The sequence below is a fragment of the Mustela nivalis genome (assembly GCF_964662115.1).
Source record: "Mustela nivalis genome assembly, chromosome: 11".
Taxonomy (NCBI): Eukaryota; Metazoa; Chordata; class Mammalia; order Carnivora; family Mustelidae; genus Mustela; species Mustela nivalis.
This window is the reverse complement of record NC_139030.1, coordinates 106,144,826-106,164,010: the sequence shown is the minus strand read 5'-3', so window position 1 is coordinate 106,164,010 and position 19,185 is coordinate 106,144,826. Positions and strand designations below refer to the sequence as shown.

At 40.0% G+C, this 19,185-nt stretch overlaps 1 protein-coding gene across 2 annotated transcripts in view; it reads right to left on the bottom strand.

The window, feature by feature from the left end:
• DNAH7 (dynein axonemal heavy chain 7) overlaps window positions 1-19,185 on the bottom strand; it is a 249,692-nt gene that overhangs the window by 98,875 nt on the left and 131,632 nt on the right. For both annotated transcript variants that reach the window (XM_082689009.1, XM_082689010.1), the window contains 4 exons: window positions 17,520-17,646; window positions 16,120-16,339; window positions 9,856-10,728; window positions 7,664-7,893 (listed from right to left, as the gene is read on the bottom strand). In XM_082689009.1, coding sequence (XP_082545135.1) covers window positions 7,664-7,893; window positions 9,856-10,728; window positions 16,120-16,339; window positions 17,520-17,646 — 1,450 coding nt within the window. The remainder of the gene's footprint in view (window positions 1-7,663; window positions 7,894-9,855; window positions 10,729-16,119; window positions 16,340-17,519; window positions 17,647-19,185) is intronic.

Sequence of the window (19,185 nt, the reverse complement as noted above, 5' to 3'; positions counted from 1 at the left end):
AGTCACCTTGGGAATTTTATTCCTACAACACTATGGTTCCTTAAAACTTTTCTATAATTACATCTTCTAAATAGACTTCGGTGCCCAAAATATATTGTCTCGAATGTTGCCAAAGGTGGCAAATGATTTTAAGAAGTATTCAATATCTTCAAATAATTCTTTCTTTAAGACAAAAATGGGGAGGAGGGGAAAGGAGCAAGATGGCAGAGAAGTAGGAGACCCTGTTGCAACTGGTCCCCTAAAGTGAACTACTTTTCTACCAGAACACTCTGAACACCCATGAAATCAGCCTGAGATGTAAGATTATACACTTCTGGATCTCTGTGGGGACAGAAGACACCAGTGGAGAGGTAAAGCACAGTGGGAACAACTGGACTGATATTGGAGGATAAACAGAAGGGGGAGGGAGCCACCAGAAGTGACCCACTAGAAAGTGATATTCCAATAGGAACGTGCCCTGTGCTTGGGGACCAGCATTAACTTGGAGTCTGGTTAAAAGCACTCAAAAAGAGCAAAAGATCGTAAGGGGCAACTAGTGGAATCGGGCGGTCAGGGGCACGGGCCTAAGCCCATGGTCCCAGGACAGTGACCACTGGCAACCACTTGTGCCAGAGAGAGTCTGGCGGGGCCTCCAGTCTGCGGTCACTGAGCTTGAGGCTTTCCACTGCTTGCCCCACTGCTCAGCAGGCACACTCCCGCCCGTGCGTCAGGGACACTGGCTGCCATCCCTCGGCCCACCGCCTCCTGTGACATGTGCTGCCATGGGGTCTGACTGCACCCAGCGTAGACGTGGACCCCAGGCAGCAGTCCCGGCCAAGGCAGCCACCAGAAACAGGGCTCCCTGGACCAATATTGCTCATGGTTTTAGTGGCACGGGGGTGCAGAGAAAAGTAGGGCCCTTGGGTGACCACTGGGATGGTGGCTGGGGGTGGGCACCACCTGTAGGAGGGGGTGGAGTTCAGTGGAGTTTGCAGAGGGGGAGTCTGTGTGCTCTGGACCATCCAGAAGGGACAGTCTAAGGCTTCTCTCTGAGGTGGAGCTCTGAAAGACTAATTCTTTGCTCCCACCCTCTGAAAAGCTGCAAAAAGCCACCTAAGAACAAAAACCTCCAGAGAACAAAAGCCTGAAAAACTGGTTTCCACAGAGCCCAACCCCTTGACAGGGGGCAGGGTGACTCAACCCAAGCAAGATTGACTGGAAAACAATGTGGTGGCCCCTCCCCAGAAGACAAGGACAACCACCACAGGGTCCCCATAAAACTGTAAAACCCCAACATCAGGGGAAAACAATATATTAAGCTCCTGGTATTGCCCTAAAACCTGTATATTTCATAGATACAACTTTTCTTTCTTTCTTTTTCTTTTCTTTCTTTTTTTCTTTTCTTTTCTTTTTTTTGGTTAATTTGTTCTCATGATTCTTGTTTTTTTTTTTTATTTTTTTAACCTGCTTAATACAAATATTTCATAATAACTTTTTAATTTGAACTTTTTCATGCATATACCTGTGTTCCTTTTTCTTTTTCTTTTTTTTAATATACATATAGATATAAGTTTCAAGGTAATCCTTTTTTCCTATTTAATACTATCCCTATATATAAACCAGTTTTAATATCCTTGTATCTCTGGAAAGTTGAATCCTTTAACAAAATAACAAGATATACCCAGGAAGAACCAAAATAACATGCCTCACCCACACTGAGGATTTATAACCACCTTCCATAACTCTTCTGTTGTGTTTATGTGTATTTCTTTTTGTTCTGGTACTATAGAAATCTTAGTCTTGGGGCTCTTTTTGGCTGGGCTCTTCCTATTTTTTCTTTTCATTTACTTTTGTTGCTCTTTTTGTTTGCTTATTTTTGTTTATATACCTTATAAATCTTACTTTTGGGGCTCATTTTGGCTGGGTTTTCTCTTTCTTTTTTTCCTTTTTCTTTCTTTCTGGTGTTGACTTCTGATTTCTCTGAAACTTTCCAGGGTTCATCTTGTCTGGATCACAGCTGATATACTCAGCTGTACATCCTCTCAACCACCTCTCACCAAAATGACCAGGGGGAGGAAAACCAACAGAGGAAAAACTCAGAGACTGTGCCCTCTGCCACAGAACTACTAGATATGGACATAAACAGTATGTCAGAAAGGGAGTTCAGGGTAACAATTATCCATTCAATGACTAGGCTGGAGGACACCATTAGTGACAACATAGAATCTCTAAGGGCTGAATTGAGAGCCAATCTGGCAGAAGTTAAAAATGCTATCTATCAATGAGATCCAATCTAATCTAAATACTCTAATTGCTAGGATAACTGAGGCAGAGGATAGAATTTGTGATCTAGAAGACAAACTGATAGAAAAGAAAGATCAGGAGGAGGCCTGGAAACAAACAGCTTAGGAGCCATGAAAACAGAATTAGGGAAATAAAAGAGGCCATGAAACATTCCAACATCAGAATTATTGGGATCCCTGAGGGGATAGAGAAAGAGAGACTAGAAGATATAAATAAATTCTGGATGAAAGTTTCCCCAGTCTGAGGAATGGAACAAGTGTTTGTGTCCTAGAGGCAGAAAGGATACCCCCATCCAAGATTTAAAAAAAAAAAAAAAAAAGTCTAGAAAGACATCCAGACACTTAATTATGAAATTCACAAATTGTAATTTCAGACATGAGGTCTTAAGGACAGCTAGGGGGAAAAGGTTCCTTACATACAGAGGAAGGACCATCAGAATAATGTCAGACCTGTCCACAGAAACCTGGAAGTCAGAAAGGGCAGGGAAGACATATTCGGCGCACTAACTGAGAATAACATACAGCCAAGAATACTTTAACCAACAAGGCTGACATTTAAAATGGATGGAGAAATAAAGAGCTTCCAAGACCAGCAAGGTTGAAAAGGGTATGTGACCACCAAGCCAGTACTACAAGAAATATTAAGGGGGTTCTGTAAAAGAAGAAATAACCCAGGAGTGATACTGTACAGTAATTTACAGAGACAATCTATAGAAACAAGGACTTCACATGCAACATGATGTCAATAAAAACTTATCTTTCAATAATCACTCTCAACGTGAATGGCCTAATTGCTCCCATAAAATGGCACAGCGTTGTAGAGTGGATAAAATGACAGGACCTGTCCATATGCTGTCTACAAGAGACACATTTGGAATCTAAAGTATATCCAGACTGAAAGTGAAGGGATGGAGAAGCATCTTTCATGCCAACGGGCCTCAAAAGAGAGCTGGTATAGTGATTCTCATATCAGATAAATTAGATTTTAAACTAAAGACTGTAGTCAGAGATACAGAAGGACACTACATCATTCTTAAAGGGTCTATCCACCAAGAATATCTAACAATTGTAAATATTTATGCCCCCAACATGGGAGCAGCCAACTATATAAGTCAACTGTGAATCAAAATAAAGAGTCATATTGATATGAATACATTAATTGTAGAGGATCTTAACACACCACTCTCAGATATTACTGAGAGTGGTTTATTACTCAGCTTTATTCATGCAAGCAGAAAATCAATAAAGAAACAAGAGTTTTGAATGACACATTGGACCAGATGGACGCCATAGATATAGACAGAGCATTACACTCTAAGACAACAGAATACTCATTCTTCTTGAGCACACATGGAAATTTCCACAGAATAGACCATATACTGGGTCACAAATCAGGGCTCAACTGATACCAAAAGATTGAGATTATTCCCTGCATGATCTCAGACCATAATGCTTTGAAATTGAAACAACCACAAGAAAAAGTTTGGAAGGAATTCAAACTCTTGGAAGCTAAAGACCATTCTGCTCAAGAATGTCTGGGCCAACCAGGAAATCAAAGAACTTAAACAATTCATGGAAACCAATGTGAATGAAGACACATCGGTCCAAAGGTGGTCCTAAAGGAGAAATACATAGCCATCCAAGCCCACTCAAAAAAACTGAAAAAATCCCAAATATACCAACTCTCTTTACACCTTAAAGAACTGGAAAATCACCAACAAATTAAGCCAACCCCACACACAAGAAGGGAAATAATTAAGATTAGAGCAGAGATCAATAAGTTAGAAACTGGAGATACAGTAGAACACCATCAATGAAACTAGAAGTGTTTCTTTGAAAGAATCAATAATATCAATAAGCATCTGGTCAAACTAAACCAAAATTAATAAAATTATGAATGAAAAGGGAGAGACACGACTAACACCAAGGAAACAGGAACAATCATCAGAAATTATTATCAACAGTTATATGCCAATAAGTTAAGCAACCTAGAAGAAATGGATACACTGCTGGAAACCTATAAACTTTCAAGACTGACACAGGAAGTTTGGGACACCTGGGTGGCTCAGTTGGTTAAGCAGCTGCCTTCAGCTCAGGTCATGATCCCAGCGTTCTGGGATCGAGTCCCACATCGGGCTCCTGGCTCCGCAGGGAGTCTGACTCTGCCTTCCACTCTGTCTGCCTGTGCTCGCTCTCGCTCGCTCTCTCTCTGACAAATAAATAAATAAAATCTTTAAAAAAAAAAAAAGACTGACACAGGAAGAAATTGACAACCTGAATAGACCAATATCTAGTAACAAGATTGAAGCAATGATCAAAAATAGTCAATAAAACAGAGGCAACCTACGGAATGGGAGAAGATATTTGCAGATGAACTACAGACAAAGGGCTGATATCCAAGATCTATAAAGAACTTATCAACCTCAACACCTGAAAAACAAAGAATCCAGTCAAGAAATGAACAGAAATGTGAACAGACATTTCTCCGAGAAAGACATAAAAATGGCCAACAGACCCATGAAAAAGTGCTCCACATCACTTGGCATCAGGGAAGTACAAATCAAAACCACACAGAGATACCACTTCATACTAGCCACAATGGTTAAAATTAACAAGTCAGATGTTGGTGAGGATGCGAACAAAGGGGCTCCCTCCTACACTGTTGGTGGGCATGCAAGATGGTGCAGCCACACTGGATAACAGAACAGATGTTCCTTGAGAAGTTAAAAGTAAAGCTGCCCTGTGACCCAGCAATTGCACCACAAGGGATGTAACCCAAAGTTACAAATGTAGTGATCCAAAGCACACCTGCACTCCAATATTTATAGCAGGAATGTCCACAATAACCAATCTATGGAAAGGGCAGAGATATCCATCAACAGATAAATGGATAAAGAAGATGTGGTATATATGTACCATGGACTATTACTCAGCCATCAGAAAGGATGAATACGTAAGCATTTATATCAACATGGATGGAGCTGGAGGGTGCTATGCTGAGTGAAATAAGTCAATCAGAGAAAGACAATTATCACATGATTTCACTCATATGTGGAATATAAGAAAGAACACAGAGGACCACAGGGGAAGCGAAGGAAAACCAAATGGGAAGTCATCAGAGAGACAGACAAATGATGACAGACTTTTAGCTACAGGAAACAAACTGAGGATTGCTGGAGGGGTGTGGTGTGGGGGATGGGATAACTAAGTGGTGGGCATTAAGGAGGCAAGTGATATGATGAGCACTGGGTGTTATACAAAACTGATGAATTATTAAACTCTACATCTGAATCTAATGATGTACTATATGTTGGCTAATTGAATTTAAATAAAGGAAGAAAAGAAAAAGTTCAGTGAAACCATGTAGTCCTATATTTGAATTGGAAATCTCAAAATAAGCACATGAGATGAGTTATATTTTAAAAAGAGAGAGAGAGAGACTCACTTTAGACCTGCAGATTAAGTGAGGGCATGGAGAACCCACTATTGTGCTAATGCGCATCAGACAGAGCTACAGTAGCAGTCTGTGTATCAGAAAGACTAGATTTCAAACCATGGACTATAAAAAGAGATGAACAAGGGGACTACATCATAATAAAGGGGTCTATCCAACAAGAAGAACTAACAATTCTATATGACTCCAACTTGCGAGCACCCAAATATCTAAATCAGTTAGTAACAAACATAAAGGAAGTTACTGATAATAACACAATAATAGCAGGGAACTTTAACACCCCACTCACAGTAATGGACTGATCATCTAAGCAGAAGATCAACAAGGAAACAATGGCTTTGCATGGCACGCTGGACCAGATGGATTTAACAGATATAGACAGAAACTTTTATCCTAAAATAGCAGAATACACATTCTTTTTCCAGTGCACATAGGCCATTCTCTGGAATAGATCACATACTAGTTCACAGATCAGGCCTCAACCAGTATAAAAAGATTGAGATCATACCATGCATATGTTTTGACTGTAATGCAATGAATCTTGAAGCTAACCCCCAGAAAAAATTTGGAAAGGCCATAAATACCTGGAAGTTAAAGAAGTATCCTACTAAAGAATGAATGGGTCAATCAGGAAATTCAAGAAGAAATTAAAAACATATGGAACAAATGAAAACGAAACATGATGGCCCCCAAACTTACACACACACACACACACACACACACACACACACACACACACACACATTAATCAGCATCAAAAAGAATGAAATCTTGCCATTTTCAGGGACATGGATAGAACTAGAGTGTATTCTGCTAAGTAAAATAAATCAGACAGAGAAAGACAAATGCCATAGGATTTTAAGAAACAAAATAGATGAACATAGGGGAAGGAGGGAAAAAGAGAGGGAGGCAAACCATACAACAGACTCTTAATGATAGAGAATAGGCAGAGCTGCTGAGGGGAGGTGGGCAGGGGATGGGCTAGGTGGATGGCGGGCGTTAAGGAAGATATTTACTGTGATGAACACTGGTTGTTGTATGTACATGATGAACCACTAAATTCTATTCCTGAAACCAATACTATAGTATATGTTAATTAGAATTTAAATAAGAACTTGAAACTACCAATAAATAAATAAATATATAAATGTCACCCTCAATGACATTAAAAATTCACACTGACACTTTCTATAGTATATAAGTTTATTGATGTTCATATTGAGGTTTTTCAAATGAGGATTTAAAGAAGGACACCTGACTAGCTGTCTCTGGGTTTCAGCTGTTCAATAGCTAAACAGAAGTTTTATCTATTATCTAATTACTTACAAAAAAAAATCTTTCTAAATGGTGTTTACTCAGTATCATTGTCAAAGGATCCTGGAGTATGTCCAACTCTGAGTGGCACACCTTTATTCCTTTAACAAATATGATTATGTATTTACAATGTGCTAGATGATACATCTATACAAAAGAATAAGACCTCCTCCCAAACATCCCTGAAGATGTTTGCAAAATAAATCACATATATATATATACACACATACACACACATATGTATATGCATATATATAAACAATAATCAGAGTACAAACATGTATATATATATATTATATATATATACAAAATAAATCTCTACATCATAGATATGTCATTTTTGTACACACAAATGGTTTAAAATCACTGTAGCTTACTTAGAAATACGAAATTCCGGGATGCCTAAGTGGCTTAGTCAGTTGAATGTCTGACTCTTGGTTTTGGCTCCGGTTGTGATCTCAGGGTAGTGCGAGCGAGCCCTGCAACAGGTTCCGTGCTCAGTGTGGAGTCTGTTGGCCCCTCTCTCCCCCTCTCTCCCTCTGCCCCTCCCCCCACTAGTGCATGCTTTCTTTAAAATACATAAATAAATAGAAATATGAAATTTTATTTTTACCTTCTTTTCTTTTCCAACAAGGTCTTGAAGGTGGAGATTAATTCAAGATAAGAGGTAGGAGTCACATAGTTGTATCTTTGAAGTTCAACATAGAAGGATGTAGATAAATCTATAGTAGAAGTGTGGAAGTTTTTACACATGGTGATACAGCCTTCTCGTATTTCCTCTGACATTTCAGTTTCTTCCAAGAAGCGTGAGGCAACTGCCTGGAGTGCATCTTCCGGCCATGACTGAATTTAGGATAAATGAGTTAGTACTTGATCAAAGTGACCAGTGTAAGTCTGTTACTCCTGTAGCCCTGTGTGATTTATCGATGTCAGAAGTGGAGAGGAACGGGTGAAGGATGGGGCAGGAGAGACACTTCCATGAGGAACTCCCGATCCCCGACCCCCAACCACGGACTTACACACTTAGGAGTCAGTAGCTAGTACTACTAACATTGACTCGTCATGGTTTGTTCAAAGGTTAGAAAAATGGTTTGTGTGTGTTGCAGGCGCAAGGAAGAGGAGAGGAACTAAATTTATGGAATGTCTACTTCTGTGTGCATTCTTCCGGGGTCATTTCATTGAATTCTCCCAATAATTCTCTGAGGTATATGTTATTATCCTCTCTCAACTCCAGAATCATCTGAATGACTCTCTCTTTGATTTTTTCTTAAAGGTATCCCAAACTTGACAAGTCCAAAATGTAGTTCCTGTCTCTCCCCAAGTAGTTGTCATCTTCCCCAACTTGGAAACACCACCACCACCCACTCCTTGCTCCAGCCATGGAGGAATCAGGCCTGATACCTCTCCTTCTCAACCCTTCATTCATCCCATAAACAAGTCCTATAGGTGCCATCCCCACACTAGCTTCCAAATCCTTTCTCTTCTTCCTACAACAGCCATCCCAATTCAACTCCCTGTTTCCTTCTGCTTGGAATATTCCAGTGGTGTCCTAACTGGTCTCCCTGCTGATGTGGCTCTCTACAGCTGCCAGAGTAATTTTTTTCAAAATGTAAATTAGCTCATGTCACACTCCCCAACTAATAATCCGTCAAAGACTTCCCAGTGTACTTCAACTTCAAAACCAACTTGTTGATCTCTGCCACCTTCCTGACGTCACCTCTGCTACTCCCCCTCAGTAACTCGGTGCCCGCCACGCCCAAGTCCCCTGACACACCCGTTCCTTCCATAGCCCCTTCCCTTCACGAGTTTATGCCCTCTGCCCACACCCTCTCAGTACGAGCACTTCTCGTCTGGCATGCTTCCTCTGAAAAGGTCAACTCTTCAGAAATGCTTTTACTCCCTATATGCCACACTGTTGATGGAATAAGTTTGTGCTAATTTCTCTGTCTCTAGAAAATAAGCTCGAGATCAGAACCATTGTCTATTTCATTTTCCTCTTCACTCCCAGCTTTCAGAATAGTACCTGCTATTGAGCAAGTGTTCAATAAATCTCTTGTTTGACACCGTCTTAGCAGGAAATGGAGAACAGAGGGGCTGTGCACATTCCCCAAGGCCAAAAGCACTCACAGGGCCTTGGCAAAGCCCACAAACTCCCAACACACACCATTGTCTCATCCGCTCTGTGCTTCCTGACACTGAAGTTAACTACCACAAGTGTCGCTCTGGCTTTCCTCCTTTTGACTTCCTGTTGGGTTTGGCTAATGGAAAGAGACTGGAAGGACAGGAGAGGGGCAGGAGTGTTCATACCCTCCCTTCCTTTCTAGCAGGAGCTTAGTTCTAGGTTCTGTGTTCCTGCTCCTTTCAAGTAATCCTACTTCCCCAGCTCTGAGCCCCAGGAACACGCTTTCCTCCCTCTGTCCCTTTATGCCCAACCTGTACTAAAGCTCCCCGCTCTGCTCCACCCCCTCCTAACTGCTCCACTGTCCCCTCTCAGCTCCTTAAACGCCACCTGGAGCTGTAGCTCCAGGAACAGTTCCTTCATTCAGCTTTGCTCAGGGAAGCCTTCAGAGGACCTGACTGATACCCAAATTCATCCTAAAACCTTCTGTTAATATACTGAGCTTAATGATGGTATTTATGAGTAATAAGATGCTTTTCTCTTATGATGATTTCTTGAATTCTAATTTCATACAATACATTATCATTGATCAGAAAATTCTGCTCAACCACCTTTTTGGGGGGAGTCTATAAGATAAGCCATGATGATGACGAAGAGTCCCCATACCATTTCAGGTACGGCCGTACCTGAAACCAGTCAATGGTACAGCAGTTAACAAGAGCAGGGAACTTCCTGAGGCGGATCCGGAATGCATCTCCGATGGGACTCATGGCGAGGACCACGTGCAGCTGGTTGCGGCAGCGATCGATGAACATATTGAAAAGAGCGATGGGGCTTCCATCTGTCTGTTTGGTTTTATCCCGTTGGCGGTCTAACTGACGCATCTTATCACATATCTCCTGCTTCTCGTCTAATGCAAAGAGATTTGGAACCTCCCCAGCATTCAGTAGATTGTTGACATCTTCTAGAAATGACTCCCTTTTGATCTGAGTGTCTGTAAAGAGGAAGACACCTTGCATCTCACCTTCGGCACATTTCCTGAGGATCACTTTTAAATCTTCGTGCCACTCAGTGGTACCATACCCCTTGGAGATTTCGACCTGAAAAACTGAATAGTCAGCCATGTGGGCAGCTAATCTGGTGACAGACTGCCTCCCGCTCCCGCCAACACCAACCAGAAGAGCATGGCTGCGAGGTTGCTTCAGAATCCTGGAAATTCGGCTGATGTGCTCTATGGCAAATCGGAATAAGACAAGGCTCATGGTTTTCTTGCTCATATTGTTGTATTCTTCTAAGTGAGCTTCTGCTATCACCCGAAGATTATCCACATCCTCAACTTCTCTGTAGTTGGTGTCCTCCCGCCTGGGATCGTGGAAATCACAAAACATTAAGCTACGCAAGTCATCTTCTTCTACCACCCCATCGTTATCGAAATCTAAGTGTTGAAAAAGCTCATGAAAATCTTCATCCATGTATGTTTTCAAAATTTCTTGAATGGAGTTGATAAGCCAACCTCTATCTGCATTATCCAGAAGACGGTCATAATACACTCTAAGGACCTGAATGAGCAAAAAGCCACTGTAAGAACTGATGGGTCTATTTTTGTAGGTTTACTTACATATCAATCTCAAGTCACATAAAAACTACTCCAGGATATTTCTATGGGTTTTATTAAAGGCATAGCCAAATAATCGGGATGGAGTCATAATAATGCTTATTTTAAATATTAATTATGATCATATATATTTGAGGGGAACAGAAGAAGATTATAGAGATGCAAAGAATATTAACGACCAGGGCAGCTGGGTGCCTCAGTCGGTTAAGCATCTGCCTTTGTCTCAGGTTATGATCCCAGGACGCGGAGACTGAGCCCCACATCAGGCTCCTCGCCTCTCTCTCCCTCCATCTGCCTCTTCCCCAGCTCATGCTCTCTCTCTTGCTTTCTCTCTCTCAAATAAATTAAAAAAAAAATCTTAAAAAAAAGTATTAATGACTAGAGAAGGAAAAAAGGCCTAGAGAAAGTGACTGCCTTTACTGGTCACTCAGGTACCGATAAAGAAGCTGAGGACTCCTCTGTAGTGATCTTTCCTTTTTCCAAGCCAATTCTGAAAATTATTGGCAAATGAATAGCATTATTTTTTAAGGCACATTTTTTGGGGGGGAAAAGAAATGTCTTAGGTGACAACCAAGTTTATTTTGCACATTAATTATTTTTGTTATTAGTCACTGCAGAGGGCGATCTACTAAAATAAACTCTTATGAAATGGACATGTAGGTTATGGGACTTTAAGAAATAGTTAATCAGGCTTGTCACATAAAACTATTTCCTCAACATGGTATAAGTGTCCCTTGGTTACTATCTGTCTGGACTGAATTGTGTCCCTCCCTACCCCTCAAATTCATGGGGAAGTCCTAGCCACAATATGACTATATTAAGAGAAAAGTCCTTTAAAGAGGTCATTAAAGTTAAATAAGATCACAAGGGTAGAGCCCTAGTACCATAGGACCGTTCTTATAAGAAAAGGAAGTGAGAACAGAGTTTCCACTCTTTCCCTGCAGGTGCACAGGGGAAGGGCCATGTGAGGACACAGTGAGGGGGCAGCCTGTACCCACATTCGGTGGCACCTTGCAGGTGGACTTCTGGCCTCCAGGACTATGAGAAAATAAATTTCTGTTGTCAAGCCCCTCTGTGGTATTTTGTTATGGAAGCTCAAGCAGACTAATACGCATATGAGAGAAGCAATGTGTATTTGTGCCAACAAAACTGTCATTTGGGGGAAATTACTGCACCCTGTCTGCATAAGCGGCTTCACCTATAGAATGGAAACAGGAATACTTGCTCAGTGTTCCTCTCCAGTTGTATAGCAAAAATAAAACAACAATGTATGTGGAAGTACTATAAAATTCAGAAATAAAATGATTACAAACCACCTTGAGATCAGCCCAATGGTGCTCCAGAGTAATGCTTTCAGTGTTTACACTACCGTCAGGCTGGTGCCATGGGCGCATCACCCCTTCTTCTAGCAGTGGCGGCGGTGCAGGCCATTAGTATGAGTGAGGCTCCGTGCATACTCTCGCTGTTCAAAAGCTATTTATTTATTGGACAATCTAGTTCCCTGACATATGCCGATAGTCCTGTCCTTGGACCGAGGTACTGAAGATGTTGTACAATATTCCTGTGGGAGGAGAAACCTAAACCAAGCCAACCTCACATATCTGGTATCACTGCTGAAGACGAAGTCAGTATACTATTACCTAGCGGGCTACTTAGCAAGCACCTAAGGTAGTGTTTCCCAAGGACAGTCAACAAACCTGTATTGAATCACCTGTGGTACGTGCTGATATGGCAGGGGCCCACTTGAAAACTTTGAGGGCGGTGCCTGGGAATATCTTATTTTTCTACTTCTGTTTCTTTATATAAAATATAAAAATCCTAAGTGCACAGCTCCCAAGAATTTTTACACATTTACACACCCAGGTCCCCACCACCAAGATCAAGATACAGAATGCCACCAGCACCTTCGCAGGTCTCATGCTCCCTTCTGCGGATCCCCTGCTCTCTACCCTGTGATTCTGCGGCCCCCTCTTCCATTTGGAGAAGTTGATATGTAAAGTTTCTCTATCATAAGTCTACCTCATTCCAAGAAAAGTAATCTCTGGAATATTTTTATTATATTGTATTTATGATTTGAGTTTATTTACCTCCAACCCTGAATTACAGATTGTTTTAATTAATATATAATTCACATATCACAACATTCACTCTTTAAAAGCATATAATTCAGTGGGTTTTATAATATTCATGAAGTTAAGCAAACATCACAACTCTCTAATTCTAGAACTTCTTCATCACCCCCATGTAGCAACCCTATATCCATTATCAGTCACTCCTTATTTCCCCCTGATGCCCCCCCAACCCCTGGCAACTATTACTCTGTCTCTGTTAATTTACTTACTCTGCATATTTCGTATAAATGGGATCATATGATAGGAGACCTTTTGTGCCTGGTTTCTCTCACTTAGATGACGCTTTCTAGGTTCGTCTGTGTTGTGTATGCACTGCTCTTTCTTTTTAGGGCTGAATAAAATTCCATGGTGTGTACATACCACATTTTCTTTGTCCATTCATTAGCTGATATGTATGTGAGTTATGTCCACTTTCTATTATAATTCTAATAATATTTGTGCACAAGCTTTTGTGTGGACACGTGTTTCCAGTTCTCTCGAGTACATGGCTAGGAGCACCACTACTGGGTCACACGGTAGCTGTAACGGTTGAGGAACTAGCTGTTCTCTGAAGCAGCTGCACCACTTTTCATACCCCCAAGCGGTGAATGAGGGCAGGATTCCTCCGCCAATTCACGAGCACTTGCTATTACCTGCCGTTGGGGTGACAGCCACCCCGTGGGTGTGAGGCGTACCTCACTGCGGCTTGGATTTGCATTTCCCTAATGACTAATGATGTTGAACATCTTTTCATGTGCTTATTGGCCATCTGTATATTATCTTTGGAAAAATGTCTATTCAAATCCTTTGCCCACTTTTGAATTAGTTATTTATCTTTTACTATTGAATTGTAATAGCTCTTTTCATTTTCTGGATCTGAGACACTGATCAGATATATGACTTGCAAATATTCTTTCCCATTCTGTGGGTTGTCTTTTCACTTTCTAAACAGTATCCTAAGAAGCATGAAAATTTTTACCTTTGATGAAATTTAATTTACTTTTTTCCTTGGGTCACTTTTGCAGAATAACTATATTTAATAAGCAAATCAGATTTGGGGCACACAAATGTTTGAAAACCATGGAGAAGCCAAAGGGAATGTAAAATAGTAAACCAGTTTCATGCCTTAAAAACCATTTAATAAAATTACATTAGGTCTTCTGACTTGGTAAAAGTGTCTGGACACCTAAAGTAGTATCTGGTCCATATTAGACCCTTAGGAAATCTTTTTTGAGTGAATAGAAACAAAGCACAAGTAGGGCGTTGAGTTCAATTACATCATAATATTTTTTTTTTAAAGGTTTTATTTATTTATTTGACAGAGAGAGATCACAAGTAGGCAGAGAGGCAGGCAGAGAGAGAGAGAGGAGGAAGCAGGCTCCTGCTGAGCAGAGAGCCCGATGCGGGACTCGATCCCAGGACCCTGAGATCATGACCTGAGCCGAAGGCAGCGGCTTACTCACCGAGCCACCCAGGCGCCCATAATTTTTTTGAAACATTGAAAATAATGTGTCTAACACTGTTCTCAGCACTGTGAATAAATCAGTGACAAAAAAAAAAAAGAGAGAAAAATCTCTGAGCTCATGGAACTTGCCTGCTGTCTGAGGAAGATGGGACAATAAACATGAGAAATAAATTTTATGGCATGTTAGATGCTGATAAATGCTACGAAAAGAAGAAAAAGAGAGTTTAAGTCAAGAAAGACTGGAACTACTAGTGGGGTGAGAGCCTGTTGTATGTAATAGGGTGGTCAGCGTGGGCCTCATGGAGAAGGAAAGATCTGCTCAAAGGCAGCAGGAAGCCAGTGCACAAGATCCGGGGACGGACTCCAGGCAGGGCGAACAGCCAGGAGGCCTGTGCTGCCGTGAAGGTGAGCGGGCGTTCTCACACAAGAGGTAGCCTGATGGGAGCCAGGAAAGAGGGACACGTACGAAATCTTGTGGGTCACCAGAACCGTATGTTTCATCCCTCCCAGTGAAGTAGGGTGCTCTTGAAAGGTTTTGAGCGGAGAATTGAAACTCATTATATTGCATAAATATCAAAAATATAAAGTTATTATATTATGAATTTCATTACACTAAAAATTCCATTTCTAAATGTCCTTTTGTAATTTTTATTTCTATAGCACATGGTTTTAACATAGCACATTCCTATTTTCTAGATTTAACTACATTATTAAAATTAAAATAGCTATATTATTTGCATATTAAAAATAAAACATTTTTCTTTAACTTTCCTATAATTCTTTGTATTAAATTATTTCTGATGCCTTATTTTATTATATTCTTTCTCTCCTTCCTTCTTCAAGTTTTTTTTTTTTTTTAAAGATTTTATTCATTTATCTGACAGACAGAGATCACAAGTAGGCAGTGTGGAAGGCAGAGAGAGGGGGAAGCAGGCTTCCCGCCAAGCAGAGAGCCCGATGTGGGGCTCGATCCCAGGACTCTGGGATCATGACCTGAGCCAAAGGCAGAGGCTTTAACCCACTGAACTACCCAGGCACCCCCCTTCCTCAAGTTTTTATAAGAAAATGTTCACCCATATTCCTCTTCCCACAAAGAACTTAAATATACTTTCAATATATTTTTATGCTTTCAAAACTGGTTTGTTTTGCAGTTGTTTTGGCATCTAAAAATACAAGTAAGTAATGCAAACAAATACATTCTTTTCTTATAAAAACAGCTCCTTAAAAAGTATTCCATCTAAAAAATTATTTGAAATCAAACTAACAAGAATTAAGTCACGTAAGGGAGATTGTCCCAAAGTGATACCTACTTAGAAATATCTTTTTTTTTTAAAGATTTTATTTATTTATTAGACACACAGAGCGAGATCACAAGTAGGCAGAGAGGCAGGCAGAGAGAGAGGGGGGAAGCAGACCCCCTGCTGAGCAGAGAGCCGGATGCGGGACTCGATCCCAGGACCCTGAGACCATGACCTGAGCCGAAGGCAGAGGCTTAACCCACTGAGCCACGGGCATCCCTAGAAATATCTTTTAAGTCAACAAAAATTTCTAAAAACAGGAGATAATCCTTTTTAAATATCATAAAATATTTTAGTGTTAAATATTCTTTTAAATTATCTTGATTATTGGCCTCCATAACGCCAAATAGCTGAATGAATTTCAACAATACAAACTTCGAAATGCTTCTTTTTACCCAGTTGTTGCCATGGTAAAATCTTTGTTTCTTGCATAATCATATTTCAGTAACACAAAAATTTACCTCATGAACCCAGAGACGTTTAATCACTCTTTTGGTTTCTGCTGTTTCTGGCCTTGACAGGCAAACGCCCTGAATGACACGGGAGAAATCACGGAGGTTGAACAAGTAGTGAGATTTAGCGGGAGTAGGCAGGAGATTCTTCATGGCTTCCTTATACAGAGTCATCGTACCGTTAACAATTTGTGCGGTCAAATCGAGAAAATCATCTGGAAATTTATAACTTAAAATAATGTAATAAAAAAAGAAAATGTTAGCATATATGATACGTAAATGATATTTAGCATGCCTAGTGTGGAAATTATTCTGATTAAATAATTGATTTAATTTATAAGATTGCCATTTCTTAATAGTAATAATAGAATTTTAATTTATTTTAAAACTACTTGCCATTCATTATTTTATTTTATGATTAAAGAAACTCCATGGGAAGGCAGGACTAGTGTCATGGACTTAGAAGTACTTAAATAAGTGGACAAAAGAGCCAGCCGAGGGACCCCGATAATATAACTCGAATCCGGCATCCGCTAGACAAATCACTTTCACCCTTTAGCACTTTCAATGGCATATAAAAGGAATCCCTGAAGAACACTGGTGAAATGAGTATTTTCAGAGAAAATGGGAAGGAAATAAAAATACAGAATATGAAAAAGAGGAAAAGAAAAAAGAGAATTAAAAATAAAGCGAAATAGGATTTTTAAAAAGGAGGGCTTTGCACAATTAGGGTAGAAAGAACATGTACAGTGAATATCCATTGGGGAAAAACTGACTATCTTTAATTTCTGGCTCGACCAGGAGCCCGATGTCTGTCTCCATCAGCACTAGACCGGGCAAGGAAAGACAGTTTCTTGAGAAAGGATATCAGGGAGCTGAGACTTGCATTGCCCAGGTCCACTTGGCTCCCTGACCTCTGCATACCACATAGAGAAACGCTGAAAGTGCAGAGCTAGACAGCACCATTTCCCCTAGGGTACAGGCTCAAAGGCTATACCCTTAGATATGAATCTCCTTGAGGAACTCAAGAGACCTACTACAGGGTATCAAAGTCACAGGAGAAACTTAGCATACAGCTTTCTAGCATTAATTGTATTACATGGTGAAAATTCAAAACATTAATAATTCCACCATGGACATACTACATAGTAGAATACCAACTTTGTATGTATTTTGGGGCTAAAATTCAAGACATCAGACAAAGAGAAAGATACTGTGGCCCCTTCTTGCGATGCTCCCATACTTGGAGATGAGAGCAGCAGAGGGGAGCTGCTTTATCTAGAAAATATCCAGATCTTTATCTAGAGATGTTTTCAGGGAATAGTTCAAGAAGTATTACTTATATTGATACGTTTCCTAACGACTGTATACCCACTAATGAAAAAAGAAACGCACTTTAAATTACTTACCAGATTTTAAAATGCCAAGTTAAGATTCTAGAGAAGATTGCAAACATGGATTTATCACTAAACTCATTGATTGTTATAATATTGAAATGTCTCATATATCTGGGTGTTACTGGATTTCGACCACCACCTAAATATTAAAAACAGTAACTCTTAACAATGTTACTACTACACCCTAGAATACCTTCTCCAATATTTTACAGCATAAAACAAGTTGAAAGATGGACAAATTCACAGCATATTCACAGCATACAGAGAAATTAAGAGTACTTGTTTGGTTAACCCTGACCTAAAAACAGTTTTCCCCCCAACCTCAACACATTGTTTTTCTAGTCAAATTATCTGACTGAGTTCTTGAGTCAGGTCAATTTACTAAAGAAAATCAGACCAGGCAGAAAACCACCTTCTCTGTGACTCATATAGCCCAAAGCAGTAAACTAGAAACATCCTCATTACAATACAACATTAAGAATCAACATTATAAAATGGGAATATTGCATGCAATATTGGCAAACATGTCTCATCAAACTTAGATTCCTTCCCACATTGCTGAAGTTCAGCACAATCTTGGCATTTAGCCTAACTCTTTCCCCTCATCCTAAAATGAATTTCCTAAAGTTGAGTCTATGTGGTTCATGTGGCTACTTCATTGACGACTTATATTTTTAAAAATTTAGATTGTCTCACTTTGATAAAATAATGATTACACTTTCAAAGATGAAGCTTTTAAAAAAGATTGTATTTATTTATTTTGAGAGAGGGAGCATATAGAAGTGGAGGGATGGGCAGAGAGAGAGAGAGAAAATCGCAAGCGCACTACACGCTGTGTGTGTAGCCTGACTCGGGCTTGATCTCATGATCCTGAGATCATGACTTGACTCAAAATCAAGAGTTGGACACTTAACTGACTGAGCTACCCAGAAACCCCTCAAATATGAAGCTTTAATAACTAACGAGGAATGTACCATCATTAAAAAAATCACCGGTATTATTTTCTTTAAATATATAGACAAATCTTATTTTTTTAGAAAAGAAAAGAGAGGCAAACCATGAAACAGACTCAACTGTAGAGAACAAATTGAGGGTTGCTGGAGAGGAGGTGGGTGGAGGATGGGTTAAATGGGTGATGGAGATTAAGGAGGGCACTGGGAAGAGCATGGGATGTGGCATGTACGTGGATGAATTACTAAATCCTACACTCAAAAGTAATATTACACTGCATTTTAACTAGGTAGAATTTAAATAAAAACTTGAAAGAAAAGAAAAAAAGCATTTGAAGTGGCCCAGGAAGTATGCTGAGAGCAATTACTGACTCAGAGCAACCTGACTGGGTTACAGGTCAAGAGATCAGTGGGTCAGGAGGCAAATACCAATGAGATTCCCTGAAGCCATGATATATGGTGAAAAGGAATTTTTAAAGACTAGAATACTGGCTTCAGCTCAGGAAAGAAAAAAAAAAAAAACAGTTAAGAATGTCCAGTTTGTTGAATCAAGCCACTATTAACCCATCATAAAAAAGTTTCCCCTGCATAGATTCTTTCAAGTTTATCAATTTCCCTTGGAAAATGTGAAGAATCTTTAAGGGTTAATTCTTTTGGCTATTTCCTTCTTAAATTCCTCTTAACAGCCTGTGTAAATCCAAAGACTCATTTAATGGGACTTGATTGGG